This window comes from Nerophis lumbriciformis, linkage group LG20 (genome assembly GCF_033978685.3).
Source record: "Nerophis lumbriciformis linkage group LG20, RoL_Nlum_v2.1, whole genome shotgun sequence".
Taxonomy (NCBI): Eukaryota; Metazoa; Chordata; class Actinopteri; order Syngnathiformes; family Syngnathidae; genus Nerophis; species Nerophis lumbriciformis.
The window spans coordinates 3,899,423-3,923,493 of NC_084567.2; the positions used below are offsets into that span (position 1 = coordinate 3,899,423).

The window sequence follows — 24,071 nt, forward strand, 5'->3', positions numbered from 1 at the left end:
CGTCATCTCAGAAGACCCTCGGGTGCCGTGAATGTCAATCAAGTGACGAAAGTGACGTCATAGTGAAGATTTATGATCGCTCATTTTTAGGACTATTTTTTTAATGCCTGGCTGGTGATCGACCGGTAGATCGCGATCGACGTAATGAGCACCCCTGGTCTAGTCCATAGTGGATATAGCATAATATTGTGAGAGTCTAGTCCATAGTGGATGTAGCATAATATTGTGAGAGTCTAGTCCATAGTGGATGTAGCATAATATTGTGAGAGTCTAGTCCATAGTGGATGTAGCATAATATTGTGAGAGTCTAGTCCATAGTAGATCTAGCATAATATTGTGAGTCCAGTCCGTAGTGGATCTAACATAACAGTGAGAGTCCTGTCCATAGTGGGGCCAGCAGGAGACCATCCCGAGCGGAGACAGGTCAGCAGCGCAGAGATGTCCCCAACCGATGCACAGACAAGTGGTCCACCCGGGGTCCCGACCCTGGACAGCCAGTGCTTCATGTGTGGCCACCGAACCTGTGACGCCCCCCTCCACGAAGGAAAGGGGGGCAGAGTAGAAAAGAAAAGAGAGGGCAGATCAACTGGTCTAAAAGGGGGGTCTATTTAAAGGTTAGAGTATACAAATGAGTTTTAAGATGGGACTTAAATGCTTCTACTGAGGTAGCATCTCTAACTGTTACTGCTAGAACATTCCATAGTACTGGAGCCCCAATAGAAAACGCTCTATAGCCCGCAGACTTTTTTTGGACTCTGAGAATCACTAATAAGCCGGAGTTCTTTGAACGCAGACTTCTTGCCGGGACATATGGTACAATACAATCGACAAGATAGGATGGAGCTAGACCGTGTAGTATTTTATACGTAAGTCATAAAACCTTATTCAGCCGGTTTCTTGGCTCTAAACGCTTCACCACCAAACAATAGCCTTATGGCCGTAACTATAACTGCTAGTTTCTCAGCCTCTATAAAGTATCCTTTTGGGGACGCCTGTTACTAAAAGACAGCTTAGCACGCCGGCCTACCCTTTGAGTCTTATTGAGATCAATCGCTATTTAACCTAGTTTGGACACTTACTCATTTCCCCAAGCTGTGTGTGTGTTGGGTGTATCACTCTTGTTCACACTCACATTTTTAAAATGTTTTACCCCAGCTTTAGCTGGACTTCCGTGCCTGACAACACCATCAATCCAAATGTACCGATCACTCAAAAAAGTTAAAGTTTTTGCCCTCGTTTGCATCCGCAAGTCAGCCAAAGAATCCAATTATTAGGATTCTTCCCAGCTTTTTAAAGGCTGTCTAAAATGAAGAGGGGTGGCAAGAACGGAATTTAACAGCTTAGGCCGGGAGAGCGACCGAACAAGCTATAGAAATAGGAACGGGTGGCGCTGATTCTCTTTCACTTTCTCTTTTACATGACGTCGCCATCTTAGCATAGCAGTAGTCGTCCATCTTCTATCACGTCTTCAATCTTCACTTCAGACAACACTCCATCGCTCCAAACTTTAGACAAGTCTAATCTTTGAGAATCAATAAAACTGTTAAGATTGTACATACAGAACTTTTCCAGCATGGGCGTCGTTGGGCCTATTTAAGAGGGGCTTTAACGGGAAAGGTTACAGCAGGATTCGGTGGGCACGGATGAAGTGCTGGCTGTCCAAAGTCCAGACCCCGGGTGGACGTCTCCTGCTGGCCCCACTATGGACTGGACTCTCACTATTATGTTAGATCCACTATGGACTGGACTCTCACTATTATGTTAGATCCACTATGGACTGGACTCTCTCACTATTATGTTAGATCCACTATGGACTAGACTCTCACAATATTATGCTAGATCCACTATGGACTGGACTCTCACTATTATGTTAGATCCACTATGGACAGGACTCTCACTATTATGTTAGATCCACTATGGACCGGACTCTCACTATTATGTTAGATCCACTATGGACTGGACTCTCACACTATTATGTTAGATCCACTATGGACTGGACTCTCACTATTATGTTAGATCCACTATGGACTGTACTCTCACACTATTATGTTAGATCCACTATGGACTGAACTCTCACTATTATGTTAGATCCACTATAGACTAGACTCTCCCAATATTATGTTAGATCCACTATGGACTGGATTCTCACTATTATGTTAGATCCACTATGGACTGGACTCTCACTATTATGTTAGATCCACTATGGACTGGACTCTCACACTATTATGTTAGATCCACTATGAACTGGACTCTCACACTATTATGTTAGATCCACTATGGACTAGACTCTCACTATTATGTTAGATCCACTATGGACTGGACTCTCACGATTATGTTAGATCCACTATGGACTGGACTCTCACACTATTATGTTAGATCCACTATGGACTGGACTCTCACACTATTATGTTAGATCCACTATGGACTGGACTCTCACACTATTATGTTAAATCCACTATGGACTGGACTCTCACTATTATGTTAGATCCACTATGGACTGGACTCTCACTATTATGTTAGATCCACTATGGACTGGACTCTCACTATTATGTTGGATCCACTATGGACTGAACTCTCACTATTATGTTAGATCCACTATGGACTGGACTCTCACACTATTATGTTAGATCCACTATGGACTGGACTCTCACACTATTATGTTAAATCCACTATGGACTGGACTCTCACTATTATGTTAGATCCACTATGGACTGGACTCTCACTATTATGTTAGATCCACTATGGACTGGACTCTCACACTATTATGTTAGATCCACTATGGACTGGACTCTCACAATATTATGTTAGATCCACTATGGACTGGACTCTCACTATTATGTTAGATCCACTATAGACTAGACTCTCCCAATATTATGTTAGATCCACTATGGACTAGACTCTCACAATATTATGCTAGATCCACTATGGACTGGACTCTCACTATTATGTTAGATCCACTATGGACTGGACTCTCATTATTATGTTAGATCCAGTATGGACTGGACTCTCACACTATTATGTTAGATCCACTATGGACTGGACTCTCACACTATTATGTTAGATCCACTATGGACTGGACTTTCACTATTATGTTAGGTCCCCTCCAAGGTTTCTCATGGTCCCATTGTTCTGAGTGTTTCCTTGCCCTGATGTGGGATCTGAACCAAGGATGTCGTTGTGGTTTGTGCAGCCCTTTGAGACACTCGTAATTTAGGGCTATATAAGTAAATATTGATTGATTGATTGGTTGTAGCACAGATATTTACAAATAAACTGACAATCAGAGGACGCCACACTGTCATGGTCTCTTGTTTGTGACTTTTTATTTACACTCTGTGTGCATGTACAATACTATTACGCAAGATTGTCACAACAAAAAGCAACATTTCATGATCATTGTTGTACACTTCTGTAATTCAAAAGGAAGGCGAGGAAAACACCACCCAAGTTGTTGTCAACACATCAAAGTTGTGTAGCTGCTATGTTTTAAGCATCACTCTAACTCACAATTAAAAAAAAAAAACATTCCATGCTTAGTTTGCTGTAACCGATTAACTTGGAAGACTACTAAGCTAACACATTAAATTGCACGCAGAATAAAGAATCGTCTCGATTTTGGGGTGAAGGTTTTAGCACTGACTATTTTGATTGGACACATGCTGTAATACATTACATGTTGGGAAGTTTTTCCAGAAAAACTCTGAAACGAAAGGGTTTCTCTCATATGATCAAACAAATTGCTCTTTTAAGTACCGTATTTTCCGCACCATAAGCCGCCCTGGGTTATAAGCCGCGCCTTCAATGAACGGCATATTTCAAAACTTTGTCCACCTATAAGCCGCCCCGTGTTATAAGCCGCATCTAACTGCGCTAAAGGGAATGTCAAAAAAACAGTCAGATAGGTCAGTCAAACTTTAATAATATATTAAAAACCAGCGTGATGTGGGCGCGCATGGAGTCGTATATCAACATGGACGGAGCTGCGTGAAAAAAGCCACCCGGCCTCTTCGCGTAAACTTCCCTTAACCACTCGCTCATCTTTTCTTCATTCATCCATCCCTTCGAGTTAGCTTTTATGATGACGCCGGCTGGAAAGGTCTCTTTTGGCAAGGTCTTCCTTTTGAATATCACCATGGGTGGAAGTTTCTGGCCATTAGCATGGCAAGCTAGAACCACAGTGAAGGACGACTTCTCATTCCCTGTGGTGCGAATATTCACCGTACGTGCTCCCGTTGTATCCACAGTGCGGTTCACAGGAATATCAAAAGTCAGTGGAACCTCGTCCATGTTGATAATGTTCTCTGGCCGGATCTTTTTTTCAGCTATCTTGTTTTTACAATATGCACGGAAAGTAGCCAGCTTTTCTTGAAAGTCTTTAGGCAGTTGCTGTGAAATAGTAGTCCGTGTGCGGATGGAGAGATTGCGTCTTTTCAAGAACCGGAAACCTGTCGCTTAGTAGGAGCCATTTTGTGGTCTTTACAGATGAAAACACACAAAGGAAATGAAACGTAATATCCGCGCGCTTCTTCTTCTTCTACGGGGGCGGGTGGTTGCTTACAGTAGAAGAAGAAGTGCTTCCTCTTCTATGGGGAAAAAAGATGGCGGCTGTTTACCGTAGTTGCGTGACCTAAACTTTATGAAAATGAATCTTAATATTAATCCATATATGAAGCGCACCGGGTTATAAGCCGCACTGTCAGCTTTTGAGTAAATTTGTGGTTTTTAGGTGCGGCTAATAGTGCGGAAAATACGGTATAACTTGTAACACAAACTGGACAACTGGCATTTTTTCTCCAGTGTGTGTTCTTGTGTCCTAACATATATTATCGTCTGACATTTTTCTTATACCACGTATACACGCCTACGTGTTTTGCTCTATTGTGTGTTTCAGTGTGTGCCGCCTCATACCTCGCCTGGTATAAAAGCTTTTTCCACAAACTGAACAATCAAAGGGTTTATCTCCGGTGTGTGTTCTCATGTGTCCTGTGAGTTGCGTCTTGAGAACAAAGTTTTTCCCACAAACCGAACATTTAAAGGGTTTTTCACCAGTGTGCGTTCTCATGTGTCCAGCCAAATTTTCCTTGCGGGAAAAACTTCTCCCACAAACTGAACAATTAAATGTTTTTTCTCCTGTGTGTGTTTTCATGTGTCCAGTCAAATATTGTTTTCGGGCAAAGTTTAGACCACAAACCGAACAATCAAATGGTTTCTCTCCTGTGTGTGTTCTCATGTGTGCTGTCAAATCACTCTTGCGAGAACATCTCTTACCGCAAATTGAACAAATAAACGGTTTTTCCCCTGTGTGTGTTCTCATGTGTACAGTCAAATGGCTATTGCGGGCAAAATTTTGACTACAAACTGAACATTTAAATGGTTTCTCTCCTGAGTGTGTTCTCATATGTGCTGTCAAATAAGCCTTTTGAGAAATATTTTGACCACAAACTAAACATTTAAATGCCTTCTCACCGGTGTGTGTTCTCATGTGTCTAGTTAAATCAGTTTTACGATAAAAGCCTTTCCCACACACAGAACAATTAAATGTTTTTTCTCCTGTGTGTGTTCTCATGTGAGTCGTCAAATGGATTTTATAGGAAAAAACTTTATCACAGACTGAGCACTTAAATGGTTTTTCTCCTGTGTGTGTTCTCATGTGTGCTGTCAAATTGGTCTTTTGTGAACATTTTTTACCACAAATGGAACATTTGAACGGCTTTTCTCCTGTGTGTGTTCTCATATGTGCAGTCAAAGTTTGTTTTTGAGAGAAGTTTCTGCCGCAGACTGAACAAATGAATGGTTTCTCCTCTGTGTGTGTTCTAATGTGTATTATCAATTCACTCTTCCGGGAATATCTTTTCCCACAAACTGAACAGTTGAATGGTTTTTCTCCTGTGTGTGTTCTCATGTGGTTTGTCAAATGGGTATTATAGGAAAAAGTTCTACCACACACTGAACAATTATATGGTTTTTCTCCCGTGTGTGATCTCATGTGTGCTGTCAAATTAATCTTTTGGGAAAATGTTTTGCCACAAAATGAACAATCAAATGGTTTTTCCCCTGTGTGCGTTCTCATGTGTTGAGTAAAACTGCTCTTTTTGGTAAAGCTTTTAGCACAAATTGAGCAGTTAAAATGTTTTTTAACGGCCTTTTTGGAGCAGTTGGAATGTTTGTTGTCAGTGTGAGTCCTCATATCACCTTCACAGTCTGTATCGCTGCTCAAAGGTTTTTCAACATTGTCTTGAGCCTCACTATCTGATAGTGGAGCTAAGAGGTTGTCGACTTGTGGTTTCTCTTCATCATCTTCAGTCTTCACAGAGACAATAGTCAGTGGCAACTTGGTGAGATCAGCTTCCTGTGTTATCCAGAATTCATCCTCTTCCTCTTTAATGTGGGGGGACCTTGGACTCTCTTGCTTAAAAGTGTAGCCCTCATCATTTGCCCGAGGAGGAAGTTGTTCTGAATGACCAATCGTCTGCTGGACGTCTGCAGGACACAAACACACTTTAAATTCAGACATGATCTATGAGATGTTTCTCCTTGAACTCGCTACACATTTTCTATGTACTGTACCGCAACATGTCCACAATGAAACCCAATGAAGGAAAATGCTTTGTTATTGTTTGCTTTAACTGGCACAAGTCACTACAAGTGCCTTACCTCTGACTTTTATGATTCGTGGTAATGGGCCTTCAACTGGGAAGAAGTCGCTTCAAGTGTCGGAAAAGAGTCCTGCTTCACCCACAAACCCTGGATTTTCCGAAAAACTACTTTTAATGGCGGGCTCTGTGACTACTATTTATGGCAATGGAGGAGACAATGAAACGGGAAGTATCAACAGTATGCTAGAAATGTGTGAATGATACGTTAGCAATGTTTGCTCGAGTTGTTGTGTAGCTAGTTTAGCCCTCTACTGTAAGACAATAGGGGCCAAATAACAATTTTCCTAACAAATACTTTTAAAGGGGAACATTATCACCAGACCTATGTAAGCGTCAATATATACCTTGATGTTGCAGAAAAAAGACCATATATTTTTTTAACCGATTTCCGAACTCTAAATGGGTGAATTTTGGCGAATTAAACGCCTTTCTATTATTCGCTCTCGGAGCGATGACGTCACAACGTGACGTCACATTGGGAAGCAATCCGCCATTTTCTCACTTTCGTCGGTGTGTTGTCGGAGGGTGTAACAACACGAACAGGGACGGATTCAAGTTGCACCAGTGGCCCAAAGATGCCAAAGTGGCAAGAAATTGGACGAAATTTGTTCAAAATACGAGGGTGTGGGGAAAGCCGACGAAATGGTCAGTCGTTTGTTCCGCACACTTTACCGACGAAAGCTATGCTACGACAGAGATGGCAAGAATGTGTGGATATCCTGCGACACTCAAAGCAGATGCATTTCCAACCATAAAGTCAAAGAAATCTGCCGCCAGACCCCCATTGAATCTGCCGGAGTGTGTGAGCAATTCAGGGACAAAGGACCTCGCTAGCACGGCAAGCAATGGCGGCAGTTTGTTCCCGCAGACGAGCGAGCTAAACCCCCTGGATGTCTTGGCTCACACCGCTTCTACCTCTTAAGCCACCGAAGATGATCAAGAGAAGAATATCGACCCTAGCTTCCCTGGCCTGCTGACATCAACTCCAAAACTGGACAGATCAGCTTTCAGGAAAAGAGAGCGGATGAGGGTATGTCTACAGAATATATTAATTGATGAAAACTTTATTCATTACTCGCGGTTTTACGTAAATTATTATACATAAACTGTGTTTACCAATAATTTAGCTTAAAAACATTTTTTTTTTTTCAATCATTCGAGTACATTCGGGTAGTCTTGTGTAATGCAGTATTTTGTGTCTATTTAGGTATGGTTAACCTGAGTGCTGAAATTGTGGAAAAATATATGTTCTTAGCGCGCCTGAAATGGGCTGTCTGCACTCTCAAAGTGCATGTTGTTGCCAAATGTATTTCATATGCTGTAACCCTAGTTCATAGTTGTTAGTAATTATCTTATCAGACAGTGTTAAGCCGCTGAAATCCGAGCTAATGTCGCTATACCTTGCTGTTTGTTTGTATTGGCATCACTGTGTGACGTCACAGGAAAATGGACGGGTGTATATAACGATGGTTAAAATCAGGCACTTTGAAGCTTTTTTTTAGGGATATTGCGTGATGGGTAACATTTTGAAAAAAACTTTGAAAAATAAAATAAGCCACTGGGAACTAATTTTTAATGGTTTTAACCCTTCTGAAATTGTGATAGTGTTCCCCTTTAAGGCCCAAGCTGTTTGTTTACATGCTTTTATTTATTGGACCTTACTTAGAATAAAAACTAAGAATCATCTTTTGATATGATGTACTTAGTCCATAAGTACACAAACGTGTACTTCATGTTTAGTGACATTCTAATTCTTATTTTTACACTTTTGTTTTCCAAATTCCATTGTATGTTATACTCTTCTGAGACCACCAGATGGCAGTATAAGTGTCCACATAAGCGGCCATAAGACCCCAATTCAGTACACAATTTTGGAAATAAGAGCTAAAAGGTGCTGTCCACGCATGTGGCCACTAAGCCTTTAGAGTTAATGATGGTTCTTTTGCATAGATTTTGCTGTAACGGCCTATCTTCAAGCTACTTTTTGGCTGCTTTCAAAAATGGTAGTTTTCGGAAGGTGGTGTTGTTGGATGCATCTTAGTTTAATAGTTGTTGTCGCCACCAACCACCTAATCTTTATTTGACTTTCACCACAACACAACATCCCAGATGATATAGTGAGACCAACGGCTCAATGTGTTTTGTTGTCGGCTCAAAGAGGGAAGAGACGATGCGGGAGAAAGAAAGGAAGGTAGCCCGGTGGCTAATCTGGTACTATACGCTGGCTAAGATTAAAAATTATATTGAGTCTTTATCCCTCCAATGCTAATTCCTGGACATATCCATGTGTATATTAACAATAAAATGTGTTTCTATTCTGTATCATGTTAATACTTCTACCGCTACTGCTTTGACCACTTGTAAACAATAGAGGCTCAAGCTGGCTATACATTAAGCTATGCTACGAGCTACATCGCCAACTTAATAACTGATTATATTACTAACTGTCAGGTTTAAACATCGATGACATCTATTAAAACAGACAAGAAGCAAAGAATCAAACGGAGACAGAATTCAATTTGGCTCAGTGAGGAGAAACCTGTACATATGTACCCTTGTACAGTGTCATTACGCTCTGTCAAAAGATTGTACGCCTCCTTTTTTTTGGACTTTCCCTGACCACATGGCAACAGCTGCTTCCAAAGGGACACGGGGTCGTAAACAGCCATCGCCTTTGATTACAAAACAGTTCAAAAGAAAAGGTCGGTTCAGAAAAGAGGTTCCAAAAGAGTTCAAAAAAGAGGTTTGTAAAAGAGTTCAAAAAAGAGGTCGTAAAAGAGTTCAAAAAAGCGGTGCCTGGAGGGGACTCTGGTCCTGCTTCCTCTTCGCTTTTGTAGTTCTTGGGTCAGACAATATCTTTCTGTTGATTACAATACATGAAAGAAACTGACCATTTCGTCGGCTTTTCCACACCCTCGTATTTTGAACAAATTTCGTCCAATTTCTTGCCACTTTGGCATCTTTGGGCCACTGGTGCAACTTGAATCCGTCCCTGTTCGTGTTGTTACACCCTCCGACAACACACCGACGAAAGTGAGAAAATGGCGAATAGCGAATAATAGAAAGGCGTTTAATTCGCCAAAATTCATCCATTTAGAGTTCGGAAATCGGTTAAAAAAATATATGGTCTTTTTTCTGCAACATCAAGGTATATATTGACGCTTACATAGGTCTGGTGATAATGTTCCCCTTTAAGTTGTCACGTTGTGTAAATGGTAAATAAAAAGAGAATACAATGTTTTGCAAATCCCTTTTAAGAGGTTAAAGGTTATGTAAACCAAAATTAAAGTGTTTTAAAAATACAAAAAAAAAAAAATCATAATATGACCCCTTGAGTGTTTCCCACAGATTGCCAATAAAGTTGTGGTGGGGGTGTGGCTAGAGGTGTGGTGGGGGTGTGGTCACGGCGGTGTCACTATGACATCATCATACGGTTGACTTTATTTCGAACATGCAAACAATTACAACATAATACGTCACAATTTCCGGTTGATCTTTTCAACATGTTAAAAATGAAGTATAAAGAAGCAGAGCTGATTGACTCCTACCCCCTTTCCCATGACTTTCTCTCCGTGTCTGCCCTGCTTGCATCTTTGCCTCGTTCCGTCTTGTTGAACTTTCTCATTGCCTCTTTTTGCACTGCTTTCCAAAATCCAAACAGTGGAATTGATCAGCTTGCCTCTCAACAAAATCGACAAGATCTCGGGTTCGGGGCAACTTATCCGTTCTCTGGGAACGGTCGTTGCTGGACACACGACGGACTCCTAGGAGAAAGAGTGCCACGTGGAGGACGTTGACAGTAATCTACTTATTCGGAACCATGATAACAAGACATATGCTGATTGGAGCAAGCGTTGCCCTGATTGGAAGATGCTGGCAGCCATTGAAAGTGCGGGCAGTACTCTGGACACTCAGACTTATGTCATTTTGGATAACATCGGATCGTCTGCCCTTCCATCCATCCATCCATCTTCTTCCGCTTATCCGAAGTCGGGTTGCGGGGCAGCAGCCTAAGCAGGGAAGCCCAGACTTCCCTCTCCCCAGCCACTTCGTGCAGCTCCTCCCGGGGGATCCCGAGGCGTTCCCAGGCCAGCCGGGAGACATAGTCTTCCCAACGTGTCCTGGGTCTTCCCCGTGGCCTCCTACCGGTCAGACGTGCCCGAAACACCTCCCTAGAGGCGTTCGGGTGGCATCCTGACCAGATGCCCGAACCACCTCATCTGGCTCCTCTCCATGTGGAGGAGCAGCGGCTTTACTTTGAGCTCTTCCCGGATGACAGAGCTTCTCACCCTATCTCTAAGGGAGAGACCCGCCACCCGGCGGAGGAAGCTAATTTCGGCCGCTTGTACCCGTGATCTTGTCCTTTCGGTCATAACCCAAAGCTCATGACCATAGGTGAGGATGGGAATGTAGATCGACCGGTAAATTGAGAGCTTTGCCTTCCGGCTCAGCTCCTTCTTCACCACAATGAATCGATACAGCGTCCGCATTACTGAAGATGCCGCACCGATCCGCCTGTCGATCTCACCATCCACTCTTCCCTCACTCGTGAACAAGACTCCGAGGTACTTGAACTCCTCCACTTGGGGCAAGACCTCTTCCCCAACCCGGAGATGGCACTCCACCCTTTTCCGGGCGAGAACCATGGACTCGGACTTGGAGGTGCTGATTCCCATCCCAGTCGCTTCACACTCGGCTGCAACCAATCCAGTAAGAGCTGAAGGTCCTGGCCAGGTGAAGTCATCAGGACCACATCATCTGCAAAAAGCAGAGACCTAATCCTGCAGCCCCCAAACCGGATCCCCTCAATGCCCTGACTGCGCCTAGAAATTCTGTCCATAAAAGTTATGAACAGAATGGGTGACAGATCGTCTGCCCTGCAGGATGAATTTGAAGACTGAAAATTGTTTTCGCTCGTTCAAACACAACCATTCCGATCTTGATAGTATTCCCTGGCTGCGACGTGGCAAGGTCGTTCCTTCAAGATTCCCCTCGAGGACAGTGCAGCGAAGACGAAACAAACTCCTTCTCTGTCAACAACACCAGTAAAGTTAACTCTGTTCCTTTGCCACTGCCTGCAGAGCAACTCCAGACCTACAGACTGTTAGAAGAATTATGTATATATATTATCACACAACTTTAGTATGCTTAAAGTCTGTTGCTATAGTAATTAGCTATTGTGCTTAAGCTGTACCGTATTTTCCGCACTATTAGCCGCACCTAAAAACCACAAATTTACTCAAAAGCTGACAGTGCGGCTTTTAACCCGGTGCGCTTTATATATGGATTAATATTAAGATTCATTTTCATAAAGTTTCGATCTCGCAACTTCGGTAAACAGCCGCCATCTTTTTTCCCGGTAGAACAGGAAGCGCTTCTTCTTCTACGCAAGCAACCGCCAAGGTAAGCACCCGCCCCCATAGAACAGGAAGCGCTTCTTCTTCTACTGTAAGCAACCACCCGCCCGCGTAGAAGAAGAAAAAGCGCGCGGATATCACCGTACGTTTCATTTCCTTTGTGTGTTTACATCTGTAAAGACCACAAAATGGCTCCTACTAAGCGTCAGGGATCCGGTTCATGAAAAGACGCAATCTCTCCATCCGCACACGGATTACTATTTCACAGCAACTGATATTCCTGTGAACGCACTGTGGATACAACGGGAGCACGTACGGTGAATATTCGCACCACAGGGAATGAGAAGTCATCCTTTACTGTGGTTCTAGCTTGTCATGCTAATGGCCAGAAACTTCCACCCATGGTGATATTCAAAAGGAAGACCTTGCCAAAAGAGACCTTTCCAGCCGGCGTCATCATAAAAGCTAACTCGAAGGGATGGATGAAGAAAAGATGAGCGAGTGGTTAAGGTAAGTTTAAGTTTACGCGAAGAGGCCGGGTGGCTTTTTTCACGCAGCTCTGTCCATGTTGATATACGTATGTTTGTGATTGCACATTTGCGTACATTTTGGGAGTGAACAGAGTTGTTAGAACGCTGGTTTTTAAAATATTATTAAAGTTTGACTGACCTATCTGACTGTTTTTTTGACATTCCTTTAGCGCAGTTAGATGCGGCTTACAACACCGGGCGGCTTATAGGTGGACAAAGTTTTGAAATATGCCGTTCATTGAAGGCGCGGCTTTTAACCCAGGGCGCCTTATGGTGCGGAAAATACGGTACTTTTTCTATATGTGCAAGGACAAAAACTTCTTGTCTGAGGGGTGGCCTCAGCCGCAGATGTTATCTTTGTTTTAGCCCACTAACAGCCAAGGACTTCAAGGACCTCAACGAAGATAAGACAACAGCACGCAGACGAAGCAGAGACAAGGCGAAATCACAAGGCCCCAGCACATCCCGTCACGTATTGTACGTCCTGGACCTGCTTTGCATAATATATGTGACCACTCCTTTAAGAGGCGGCCTCAGTGATGTTGACTGTGAAACTCCTGAATAAATAGAGGGACGCGGGAGCTGAACCTTAGAGCGTAGGGCGAGACTGTGACTAAGTGTGCAGCTCCATGCGTTCTCCTCATGAGCTAAATTGAACTATGTCTCTGCATGGTTCCTTGCTTCTTGTCTGATTAATAAATGTCATCAGTCAAATCAAATCAACTTTATTTATAAAGCACATTTAAAATTTACCACAGGGGTAGCCAAAGTGCTGTACAATGAGCAGGTTAAAAGATAAAACGAGTACCGAGCAAACACAACACAACACAAACAGAACACGATAAAAAATAAATAATTAAAATAGAATTAATAAAAACATAAAAACATAAAAACAGGATCACAGCAGGTGTATTATGGGGCGCCATTGCAGGATGGAGATCACTCAGTGTTAAAAGCCATGGAATAAAAGTATGTTTTTAAGAGAGATTTAAAAACAGGAAGAGAGGAGGCTTGTCTAACACTCAGGGGTAGGTCGTTCCAGAGCTTGGGAGCAGCAACGGCGAAAGCTCTGTCACCTCTAAGCTTCAGCCTTGTGTCAGTGTTTAAACCTGACTTAACAGACACCATGTACCATGGCTACATATGCACACATATCCCCATCCCCACCCCTACTCCCACCCCACGCCTTTGCCACGGCTTCACCCCACGTAGTATGACGGAAAACAGAGTAGCACCCCTAGTGGCTGGCAACTTTGGGCCGGATGCCTGCCCTCTCCCCTTCCTGTTGCAAGTCTTGTGGTTTCTGTGTTAACATGTGCATATGTGCTTATCGGGTATACATTTTTTTCCTCAGCCCCAGTCTGTGCCCCTAGAGCAGTGTTTTTCAACCACTGTGGCGCGGCACACTAGTGTGCCGTGGGATACAGTCTGGTGTGCCGTGGGAGATTATCATATTTTACCTATTTGGGTTAAAAAATATTTTTGCAAAGCAGTAATTATAGTCTACAAATGATGTGTTGTTGTTGAATGTCTGTGCTGTCTAGAGCTCTGCAGAGTAACCGTGTAATACTCTTCCATATCAGTAGGTGGCCGCCGGTAGCTAATTGCTTTGTAGATGTCGGAAACAGCAGGAGGCAGTGTGTAGGTAAAAAAGGTGTCTAATGCTTAAACCAAAAATAAACAAAAGGTGAGTGCCCCTAAGAAAAGGCATTGAAGCTTAGGGAAGGCTATGCAGAACGAAACTAAAACTGAACTGGCTACAAAGTAAACAAAAACAGAATGCTGGACGACAGCAAAGACTTACTGTGGAGCAAAGACGGCGTCCACAAAGTACATCCGGACATGACATGACAATCGACAATGTCCCCACAAAGAAGGATAAAAACAACTGAAATAGTCATGATTGCATGAAGTAGATGCAGGAAATATCGCTCAAAGGAAGACATGAAACTGCTACAGGAAAATACCAAAAAAAGAGGAAAAGCCAACAAAATAGGAGCACAAGACAAGAACTAAAACACTACACACAGGAAAACAGCAAAAAAGTAAAAATAAGTCAAGGCGTGATGTGACAGGTGGTGACAGTACACCTACTTTGAGACAAGAGCAATAGTGATGCATGCTTGGTTATGCTTTAAAGTCATACCCAACAATTGCGACAACGACTCTTAACGGTCAACTGAGTGTCGTTTTTTAATGATTTCTGCTGGTGGTGTGGCTCCGCATTTTTTCCAACGCAAAAAATGTGCCTTGGCTCAAAAAAGGTTGAAAAACACTGCCCTAGAGGCCCAGTCTGAGATCGACTTATTTATTTTTTTAACTCATCCACCACATTTGTCTGACCCTTTACAGGGCGCCGTAAGTGGTGACCCATCAGCGCTCCTGTTCTGTCTTCATGTACAATGTTTAGTTTTGTTTGATCACCTGTACACTTTTGTTCACTTCTTGTTCTCAATGTGTTCACAACATACTCCATAAATAATACAATTAAATAAATAAATAAAAAATAGTGAAGTGAGTTTGTATTTCATAGAGTGAGATGAAAAAGATGATCAAAGAGTTCAAAATGTTCATCGGGGTTCTTCTTCTTTGTACTTTGTAAACATTAGCTTTAGAACAGTTTACTAAACTAGATCATATTAGTACCGTATTTTTCAGAGTATAAGTCGCACCTGCCAAAAATGCATAATAAAGAAGGAAAAAAACATATTTAGTCGCAAAAAAACTGCGACTTATAGTCCGAAAAATACGGTACATGGATTTCTTTACCTAATCCATTTAACTCCACATACCGATATAATAAAATGTTGTTGTACGTGCATACAAATGTTTGAAGTATTTTTTTCTCTCCTCTTATGTTGAGAACGATTGTTGTACGATCCTAACAGGTCATAGTTTGTGAGGTGCATCATTTTAGCATTTTAACTTTACAGTGGAATTTCAATATTTTTGATTGAATAAATAAAGGGTTTGAATGTTCTCTACATTCAACATTATTCTAACTGATCTATTTTGTAACACGGTTAGTAACTGAAGTCTGCTTTTTTAATTATTTCCCCATATTTCTACACAATAACTCAGATACGGTAACACTAGCGAACAGTAGAGAATAGGACTTGATTTTTTTAGTCCAATACATATTTAACTTTATTCATTATCGATGTATTTTGTGCCACCCTATGTTGTATACTTTTATGTAAGGCTGCAGCTAACGATTATTTTTCTATCGATTAATCTATAGATTATTTTTTCGATTAATCGGTTAATCTATAGATTATTTTTTTCGATTAATCTATAGATTATTTTTCCTTTTACCGATTATTTTTTTTATTTAAAATGAAGATGAAAAAATAAATGTAGGCCAGTTTTTTCAAAAGGCATGACTTTTATTTACAAAAAAAAAAAAGTATGGCCACTCAGTCAACATTGACAACAACATGACAAAATATTCTGTAACAATGTAAACATTTAAAACTTTTAACATTTAACAAAATTAAAAGTAGCTTATTTGCTTTTTAATGTGCAAATATAAAAGTAAACATCCAGTGCAAATCTTAATATTCTGCAATAGTATAAGCATTTCAAAAGTAAAAGTATTGCTTATTTTGCTTTAAAATGTGCAAAAATAAAGATAAACATCCAATACAAAAAAGTGCAAAACGAAATATTCTGTAACAACAGTGTAAACATTTCAACAAAAGTAAAAGTATTGCTTATTTTGCTTAATAACACAACAATGATAGTATGATTAAAGTGAAAGTTAATTGTTCGTTTGTACATAGTATATGTAACTGTTAATGTTGTAAAAGGTATTTGCACAACTAATTAACGTTAGCGTTAAAGAGGAGCGCGTCTTTGTAAACACTGAACAGGCACGCCAAACGCGCCTCTCAGAGCGAAACAGTGTTTAAGTTTATGAATTTACAACGCAGATACAAATGACACATTCATGTTTTTGTGTAATGATGACAACGTATACTCACGCGGACCATTGACTAGTTGATGGTGATGGCAAGAACGCTGTCGGGTGTTTTCTTTTCAAATGTTCGTTCATAGCCGTTGTGCTGCTATGATAGGCCATTTCCGCTCGACACAGTGTGCATACAACAACTGTCAAGTGTTTTGCTTTTTTCGCTGTGCTTATCCCACACTTGAAGGGATGTACCAATGCTGAATGTGGCTTCTGGATTTCACTCAAAAGACCAGACCGTAGTTACTTTTTCCTTTTATTTTCCTTTAGTTTGCAACAGTTTTTCCAACGAAGAAACAGCTTCTTTTTTCTTCTTTAGTCTTTTTAGCAGTCTTTAGCAGTGTTAATAGACTTTAGTTTCTTTAGCTGTCATTAGCTGTCTTTAGTAGCCTTTAGTAGCCTTTAGCTTCTTTAGTAGGTGAAAAACCTTTAAGGACAAAACACCACAAGATTAAAATGCTGTAAAAAATCAATCAATTATCAATCCCATAATTTACAATTATTAATTAGGCTATCAAACTCTTAACCATTAAACAAGTGCAAGAAAATGGACACATCTTTTCCCTTTAAGTTAAAACAGATTTTAAATAAATTGTCTCAACATAAATGCACCAAGATACATATAAAATACATTTAAACCCAGAAACACAATAGATAAATGCAACAGAAAACCCAATATGCAAATACATAAATACCTAACCAATTAACCACCTATTTAGATACATATTTAAAATCCATATTCAATATAAATATATTATTAATTTAGCAGTGAAACACTCAATCTTAAACGCTGTCTACTGGTAGAAAAATGCCCCCTTTTCTATGCCCTCACCAGCAGCCAATGATCCAACACAGTTAAATCCAACACTTTAAATTGAGCGACTTCACCCTCCTGATGAAGCAAACTGCTACAACATTTATCAAACTAAGCAAAGAATATCAACACTAAACAACAGTTACATAACACACTGTGTGTATTTAGCCTCCAGACTAAGCACGCTACATGCACACAACCCCCCCCCCCCCCAATCTCACCAGCGCAACAGGTGCGCCACACCCACGAAGAGTAATATTAAATCTTACATACTTTTGGCACAACTCTTGGTTATCTGTAATGAACTAAACCTTTTTCCACTCTGCGCTGGCGTCTTTTGTACTCCTTGATTTGACACAGCTGTCTAATTACCGGGCTCGCGCACCAGCAGATGAGACAGGAGCGCGCCGCGTTATACCTGCGCGTGAACGTAAACTGATCGGCTCTGATTTTATAAGCCGACTGGCCGAAATAATGCCGAATTATATACATTTCCTGGGGTTGCCTAGGTGAATAGGGATGCGGATGTGCTCTAAGATAAAATATAATTTTATTAAGTGGGGTTTGGCTGGTTGCTAAGCAGCCACGGTTGCGAGCTCGCGCGTCAGCTGACGAGACAGCTGTTCACCGCTACAACATTATAAGGCCGTTTATTGAAATACTCCCACACTTTTGACGACTTTTGGCATGCTTTTTTTCCCTCGCTCGCACCGCTCGCATCATCTGCTTTGCGCTCCGCCATGACGGCAGTGTGACGTAAATATGCGACGCGTCGAAGCATAAAAACGGCGTCGACGTATTTACGTAACCGATGACGTCGACTACGTCGACGCGTCGTTTCAGCCTTAGTGTCCACGTCTGAATAATTACTTTATTGTAGTGAAATTTGGACTTTTTGCGATTAAAGGTCTACTGAAATGCGATTTTCTTATTTAAACGGGGATAGCAGGTCCATTCTATGTGTCATACTTGATCATTTTGCGATATTGCCATATTTATGCTGAAAGGATTTAGGAGACAACATCGACGATAAAGTTCGCAACTTTTGGTCGCTGATAAAAAAAGCCTTGCCTGTACCGGAAGTAGCAGACGAGTAGCGTGACGTCACAGGTTGTGGAGCTCCTCACATCTGCACATTGTTTACAATCATGGCCACCAGCAGCGAGAGCCATTCGGACCGAGAAAGCGACGATTTCCCCATTAATTTGAGCGAGGATGAAAGATTTGTGGATGAGGAAAGTGAGAGTGAAGGACTAGAGGGCAGTGGGAGCGATTCAGATAGGGAAGATGCTGTGAGAGGCGGGTGGGACCTGATATTCAGCTGGGAATGACTAAAACAGTAAATAAACACAAGACATATATATACTCTATTAGCCACAACACAACCAGGCTTATATTTAATATGCCACAAATTAATCCCGCATAACAAACACCTCCCCCCTCCCGTCCATATAACCCGCCAATACAACTCAAACACCTGCACAACACACTCAATCCCACAGCCCAAAGTACCGTTCACCTCCCCAAAGTTCATACAGCACATATATTTCCCCAAAGTTACGTACGTGACATGCACATAGCGGCACGCACGTACGGGCAAGCGATCAAATGTTTGGAAGCCGCAGCTGCATGCGTACTCACGGTACCGCGTCTGCGCATCCAACTCAAAGTCCTCCTGGTAAGAGTCTCTGTTGTCCCAGTTCTCCACAGGCCAATGGTAAAGCTTGACTGTCATCTTCCGGGAATGTAAACAATGAAACACCGGCTGTGTTATCCGGCACAACAGTCAGGGGGTGAATTCTACGACGGGGGTGCGTTATCCGGCACAACACCTGCTGCAATACACCGCTTCCCACCTACAGCTTTCTTCTTTGCTGTCTCCATTGTTCATTGAACAAATTGCAAAAGATTCCCCAACACAGATGTCCAGAATACTGTGGAATTTTGCGATGAAAACAGACGACTTAATAGCTGGCCACCATGCTGTCCCAAAATGTCCTCTACAATCCGTGACGTCACGCACTGACGTCATCATACCGAGACGTTTTCAGCAGGATATTTTGCGCGGAATTTAAAATTGCACTTTAGTAAGCTAACCCGGCCGTATTGGCATGTGTTGCAATGTTAAAGGTGAACATTATCACCAGACCTATGTAAGCGTCAATATATACCTTGATGTTGCAGAAAAAAGACCATATATTTTTTTAACCGATTTCCGAACTCTAAATGGGTGAATTTTGGCGAATTAAACGCCTTTCTAATATTCGCTCTCGGAGCGATGACGTCACAATGTGACGTCACATCAGGAAGCAATCCGCCATTTTCTCAAACACCGAGTCAAATCAGCTCTGTTATTTTCCGTTTTTTCGACTGTTTTCCGTACCTTGGAGACATCATGCCTCGTCGGTGTGTTGTCGGAGGGTGTAACAACACGAACAGGGACGGATTCAAGTTGCACCAGTGGCCCAAAGATGCAAAAGTGGCAAGAAATTGGACGTTTGTTCCGCACACTTTACCGACGAAAGCTATTGTCAGGCTTGTCCCTGACAGTTTGGTCAAGTTTTAGTTTTTCCTCTGTCATTTCCTGTCAACGCTCTTATTTTGGTTCTGTTTCCTGTTTCTCCCTGAGTGCTGTGTCCCTTCAGCTGTGGCTGATTGGCACCTGGCCACACCTGGTGTCAATCAGCCAGCTGCTATTTATACCTGCCCTACCCTCCAGTCACTGCTGGATCATTGTCGCTACTACCTGTCTTAACACGTGTCGTTGTAGCTCTGTTTACTTTTGGTTTCACTCTGCTCATGTCCTAGTTCCTTCGTGTCACAGTAAGTGTTTTTGGTTTCTTGTCCACAGTTAGCCTCTGTGCTATTTTAGTTCATTTTGTTCTCCGCCTTGTGCGCGCCTTTTGTTACTTTTTTCGTTTGTTGTTTTGCCTTAGTGTTTTATTAAATCATGTTTTCTCGTACAATGCCTTCCGCCTTCTCTGCATCTTGGGGTTCGTCACCTACAAACTCTGACAGCTATGCTACGACAGAGATGGCAAGAATGTGTGGATATCCTGCGACACTCAAAGCAGATGCATTTCCAACCATAAAGTCAAAGAAATCTGCCGCCAGACCCCCATTGAATCTGCCGGAGTGTGTGAGCAATTCAGGGACAAAGGACCTCGGTAGCACGGCAAGCAATGGCGGCAGTTTGTTCCCGCAGACGAGCAAGCTAAACCCCCCTGGATGTCTTGGCTCACACCGTACCGAAGATGATCAAGAGAAGAATATCGACCCTAGCTTCCCTTGCCTGCTGACATGAGGGTATGTCTACAGAATATATTAATTGATGAAAATTGGGCTGTCTGCACTCTCAAAGTGCATGTTGTTGCCAAATGTATTTCATATGCTGTAAACCTAGTTCATAGTTGTTAGTTTCCTTTAATGCCAAACAAACACATACCAATCGTTGGTTAGAAGGCGATCGCCCAATTCGTCCTCGCTTTCTCCCGTGTCGCTGGCTGTCGTGTCGTTTTCGTCGGTTTCGCTTGCATACGGTTCAAACCGATATGGCTCAATAGCTTCAGTTTCTTCTTCAATTTGGTTTTCACTACCTGCCTCCACACTACAACCATCCGTTTCAATACATGCGTAATCTGTTGAATCGCTTAAACCGCTGAAATCCGAGTCTGAATCCGAGCTAATGTCGCTATAGCTTGCTGTTCTTTCCGCCATGTTTGTTTGTATTGGCATCACTATGTGACGTCACAGGAAAATGGACGGGTGTTTATAACGATGGTTAAAATCAGGCACTTTGAAGCTTTTTTTAGGGATATTGCGTGATGGGTAAAATTTTGAAAAAAACTTCGAAAAATAAAATAAGCCACTGGGAACTGATTTTTAATGGTTTTAACCCTTCTGAAATTGTGATAATGTTCCCCTTTAAGATTTCATCATTGATATATGAACTATCAGACTGCGTGGTCGGTAGTAGTGGCTTTCAGTAGGCCTTTAAAGTAAAGTGTTTTCACACAATACATATTTTAGGTGCCTATAATTCATCCATCCATTTCCTACCGCTTGTCCCATTCGGGGTTGCGGTGGGAGGGCGGGGGGAGGAGGGGCATTTGGGCGGAGCCTATAATTGATTGGTGCAATATATATTTAGTTTCTTCATTTGACTTTTGCATTCTTTCATCTCCTCTGATGTGAACTCCACTGCCTTCTTCAAGCTAACAATCATGGCGGCTCTTTCTTTACATTCTTCAACAAGGTCGGCTCATTTCGATTTTAAGGGCTTGAAATTCAAATAGTATTCAAATGACAAAACTTCAAGTCACTCACCTTCATCTTTCGTCTTTATCTCCGTTGGTGATTTGCTGGAAGTTGATTCTCTTTCATGTTCTCTTTTAGCGGACGTCGCCATCTTAGCATAGCAGTAGTCGTCCATCTTCTGTCACGTCTTCAATCTTCACTTCCGGTAACACGCCATCGCTCCAAACTCAACGTGCAGACTTTAGAAACAGCGAATCTTTGTGAATGTACAAAAGTGTGAGACTGTATTTCTGAAACTTCTTCAGCGAGCCACAGCACGTTCAGTCCGCCATCTTGGTCGCCCGCACAGTCCTTTGACCTGCTCGATCTGTTTGCGCATGCGCCAAAATCAGCCATTTTAAAAGCCGTTTATTTTTCTTTTCACAATAAAGGCATCTTACTCATTCTTATTTTATACAACCGTTTCGCAAGAAGTATTTACTGAAAACATGAAATAGTCGATCACTCCACTTTAAAATACGTAAAACAACTTTTATCCATCAACATCGTTCAAATGAGTTTATTAAGTTAAAGTTAAAGTACCAAAGAGTGTCACACACACACACTAGGTGTGGTGGCATTTGTCCTCTGCTAGAACTAGCGCAAGTTCTAATTTTTATTTGTATTTCTTTGTATTCTTTTTTTTTTTTTTTAAATACATTGTAGCACTTTGAGGTTGTTTGCTCAATGTAAAGTGCTTTTTACAAATACAATCTATTATTATTCTGATTCTGATATGTTGAATTGTTAAAATGGTTCTATTCTTGATATTTTTTCATTGTTACAAACTTTCATCGACTAAGCTTTTTATTTTATTTTATTTATTTTAGTTTTCTATGAACAATTAAAACAAATAGGTCACAGGGGTTTTTATTTTTCTATTTTGCTTAATTAGCAGGCATCCATCCATCTTCCGCTTATCCGAGGTCGGGTCGCGGGGGCAGCAGCCTAAGCAGGGAAGCCCAGACTTTCCTCTCCCCAGCCACTTCGTCCAGCTCTTCCTGTGGGACCCCGAGGCGTTCCCAGGCCAGCCGGGAGACATAGTCTTCCCAACGTGTCCTGGGTCTTCCCCGTGGCCTCCTACCGGTCGGACGTGCCCTAAACACCTCCCGAGGGAGGCGTTCGGGTGGCATCCTGACCAGATGCTCGAACCACCTCATCTGGCTCCTCTCCATGTGGAGGAGCAGTGGCTTTACTTTGAGCTCCCCCCGGATGACAGAGCTTCTCACCCTATCTCTAAGGGAGAACCCCGCCACCCGGCGGAGGAAACTCATTTGGGCCGCTTGTACCCGTGATCTTGTCCTTTCGGTCATAACCCAAAGCTCATGACCATAGGTGAGGATGGGAACGTAGATCGACCGGTAAATTGAGAGCTTTGCCTTCCAGCTCAGCTCCTTCTTCACCACAACGGATCGATACAGCGTCCGCATTACTGAAGACGCCGCACCGATCCGCCTGTCGATCTCACGATCCACTCTTCCCTCACTCGTGAACAAGACTCCGAGGTACTTGAACTCCTCCACTTGGGGCAGGGTCTCCTCCCCAACCCGGAGATGGCACTCCACCCTTTTCCGGGCGAGAACCATGGACTCGGACTTGGAGGTGCTGATTCTCATCCCAGTCGCTTCACACTCGGCTGCGAACCGATCCAGTGAGAGCTGAAGATCCTGGCCAGATGAAGCCATCAGGACCACATCATCTGCAAAAAGCAGAGACCTAATCCTGCAGCCACCAAACCGGATCCCCTCAACGCCTTGACTGCACCTAGAAATTCTGACCATAAAAGTTCAGAACAGAATGGACGACAAAGGGCAGCCTTGGCGGAGTCCAACCCTCACTGGAAACGTGTCCGACTTACTGCCGGCAATGCGGACCAAGCTCTGACACTGATCATACAGGGAGCGGACCGCCACAATCAGACAGTCCGATACCCCATACTCTCTGAGCACTCCCCACAGGACTTCCCGAGGGACACAGTCGAATGCCTTCTCCAAGTCCACAAAGCACATGTAGACTGGTTGGGCAAACTCCCATGCACCCTCACGGACCCTCCCGAGAGTATAGAGCTGGTCCACAGTTCCACAACCAGGACTAAAACCACACTGTTCCTCCTGAATCCGAGGTTCGACTATCCGGCATAGCCTCCTCTCCAGTACACCTGAATAGACCTTACCGGGAAGGCTGAGGAGTGTGATCCCACGATAGTTGGAACACACCCTCCGGTTCCGGTTAGCAGGCAGTCATTTAAAATATTTTAAATCCCTTTATTCAACAAATCAAATCAAATCTGTTACGGCGCACGCGCAGTCTACTTCTCCCTCCTCTGCGGGAGCACTTGGAGGAGCCGTTGACAGCGCGTTCGGACACGCCCCTGCTCGCGTTGAGCGCAGCACGCCCACGCAGCACGCCCACGCAGCGACAAGCCTGCACACCTGCGACTGATGAGGG

At 42.6% G+C, this 24,071-nt stretch overlaps 1 protein-coding gene across 1 annotated transcript; it reads right to left on the reverse strand.

The window, feature by feature from the left end:
• Window positions 1–4,065: 4,065 nt before the first annotated feature.
• LOC133619205 (uncharacterized) lies at window positions 4,066–21,917 on the reverse strand. Its single transcript, XM_061980138.2, has 2 exons — window positions 21,654–21,917; window positions 4,066–6,480 (listed from the first exon to the last, which is right to left on the reverse strand). Exons 1-2 carry the CDS (start codon window positions 21,757–21,759, stop codon window positions 4,862–4,864), a joined length of 1,725 nt encoding a protein of 574 aa, XP_061836122.2. The 5' UTR covers window positions 21,760–21,917; the 3' UTR covers window positions 4,066–4,861.
• Window positions 21,918–24,071: the final 2,154 nt, after the last annotated feature.

Bases quoted from the DNA above. Each gene is read 5' to 3' on its own strand.
- LOC133619205 (XM_061980138.2), bottom strand. From the start codon at position 21,759: ATGGACGACTACTGCTATGCTAAGATGGCGACGTCCGCTAAAAGAGAA. The intron at 6,481-21,653 runs GTGAGTGACTTG...TGTGTCCTGCAG, and splicing joins GATAAAGACGAAAGATGAAG to ACGTCCAGCAGACGATTGGT.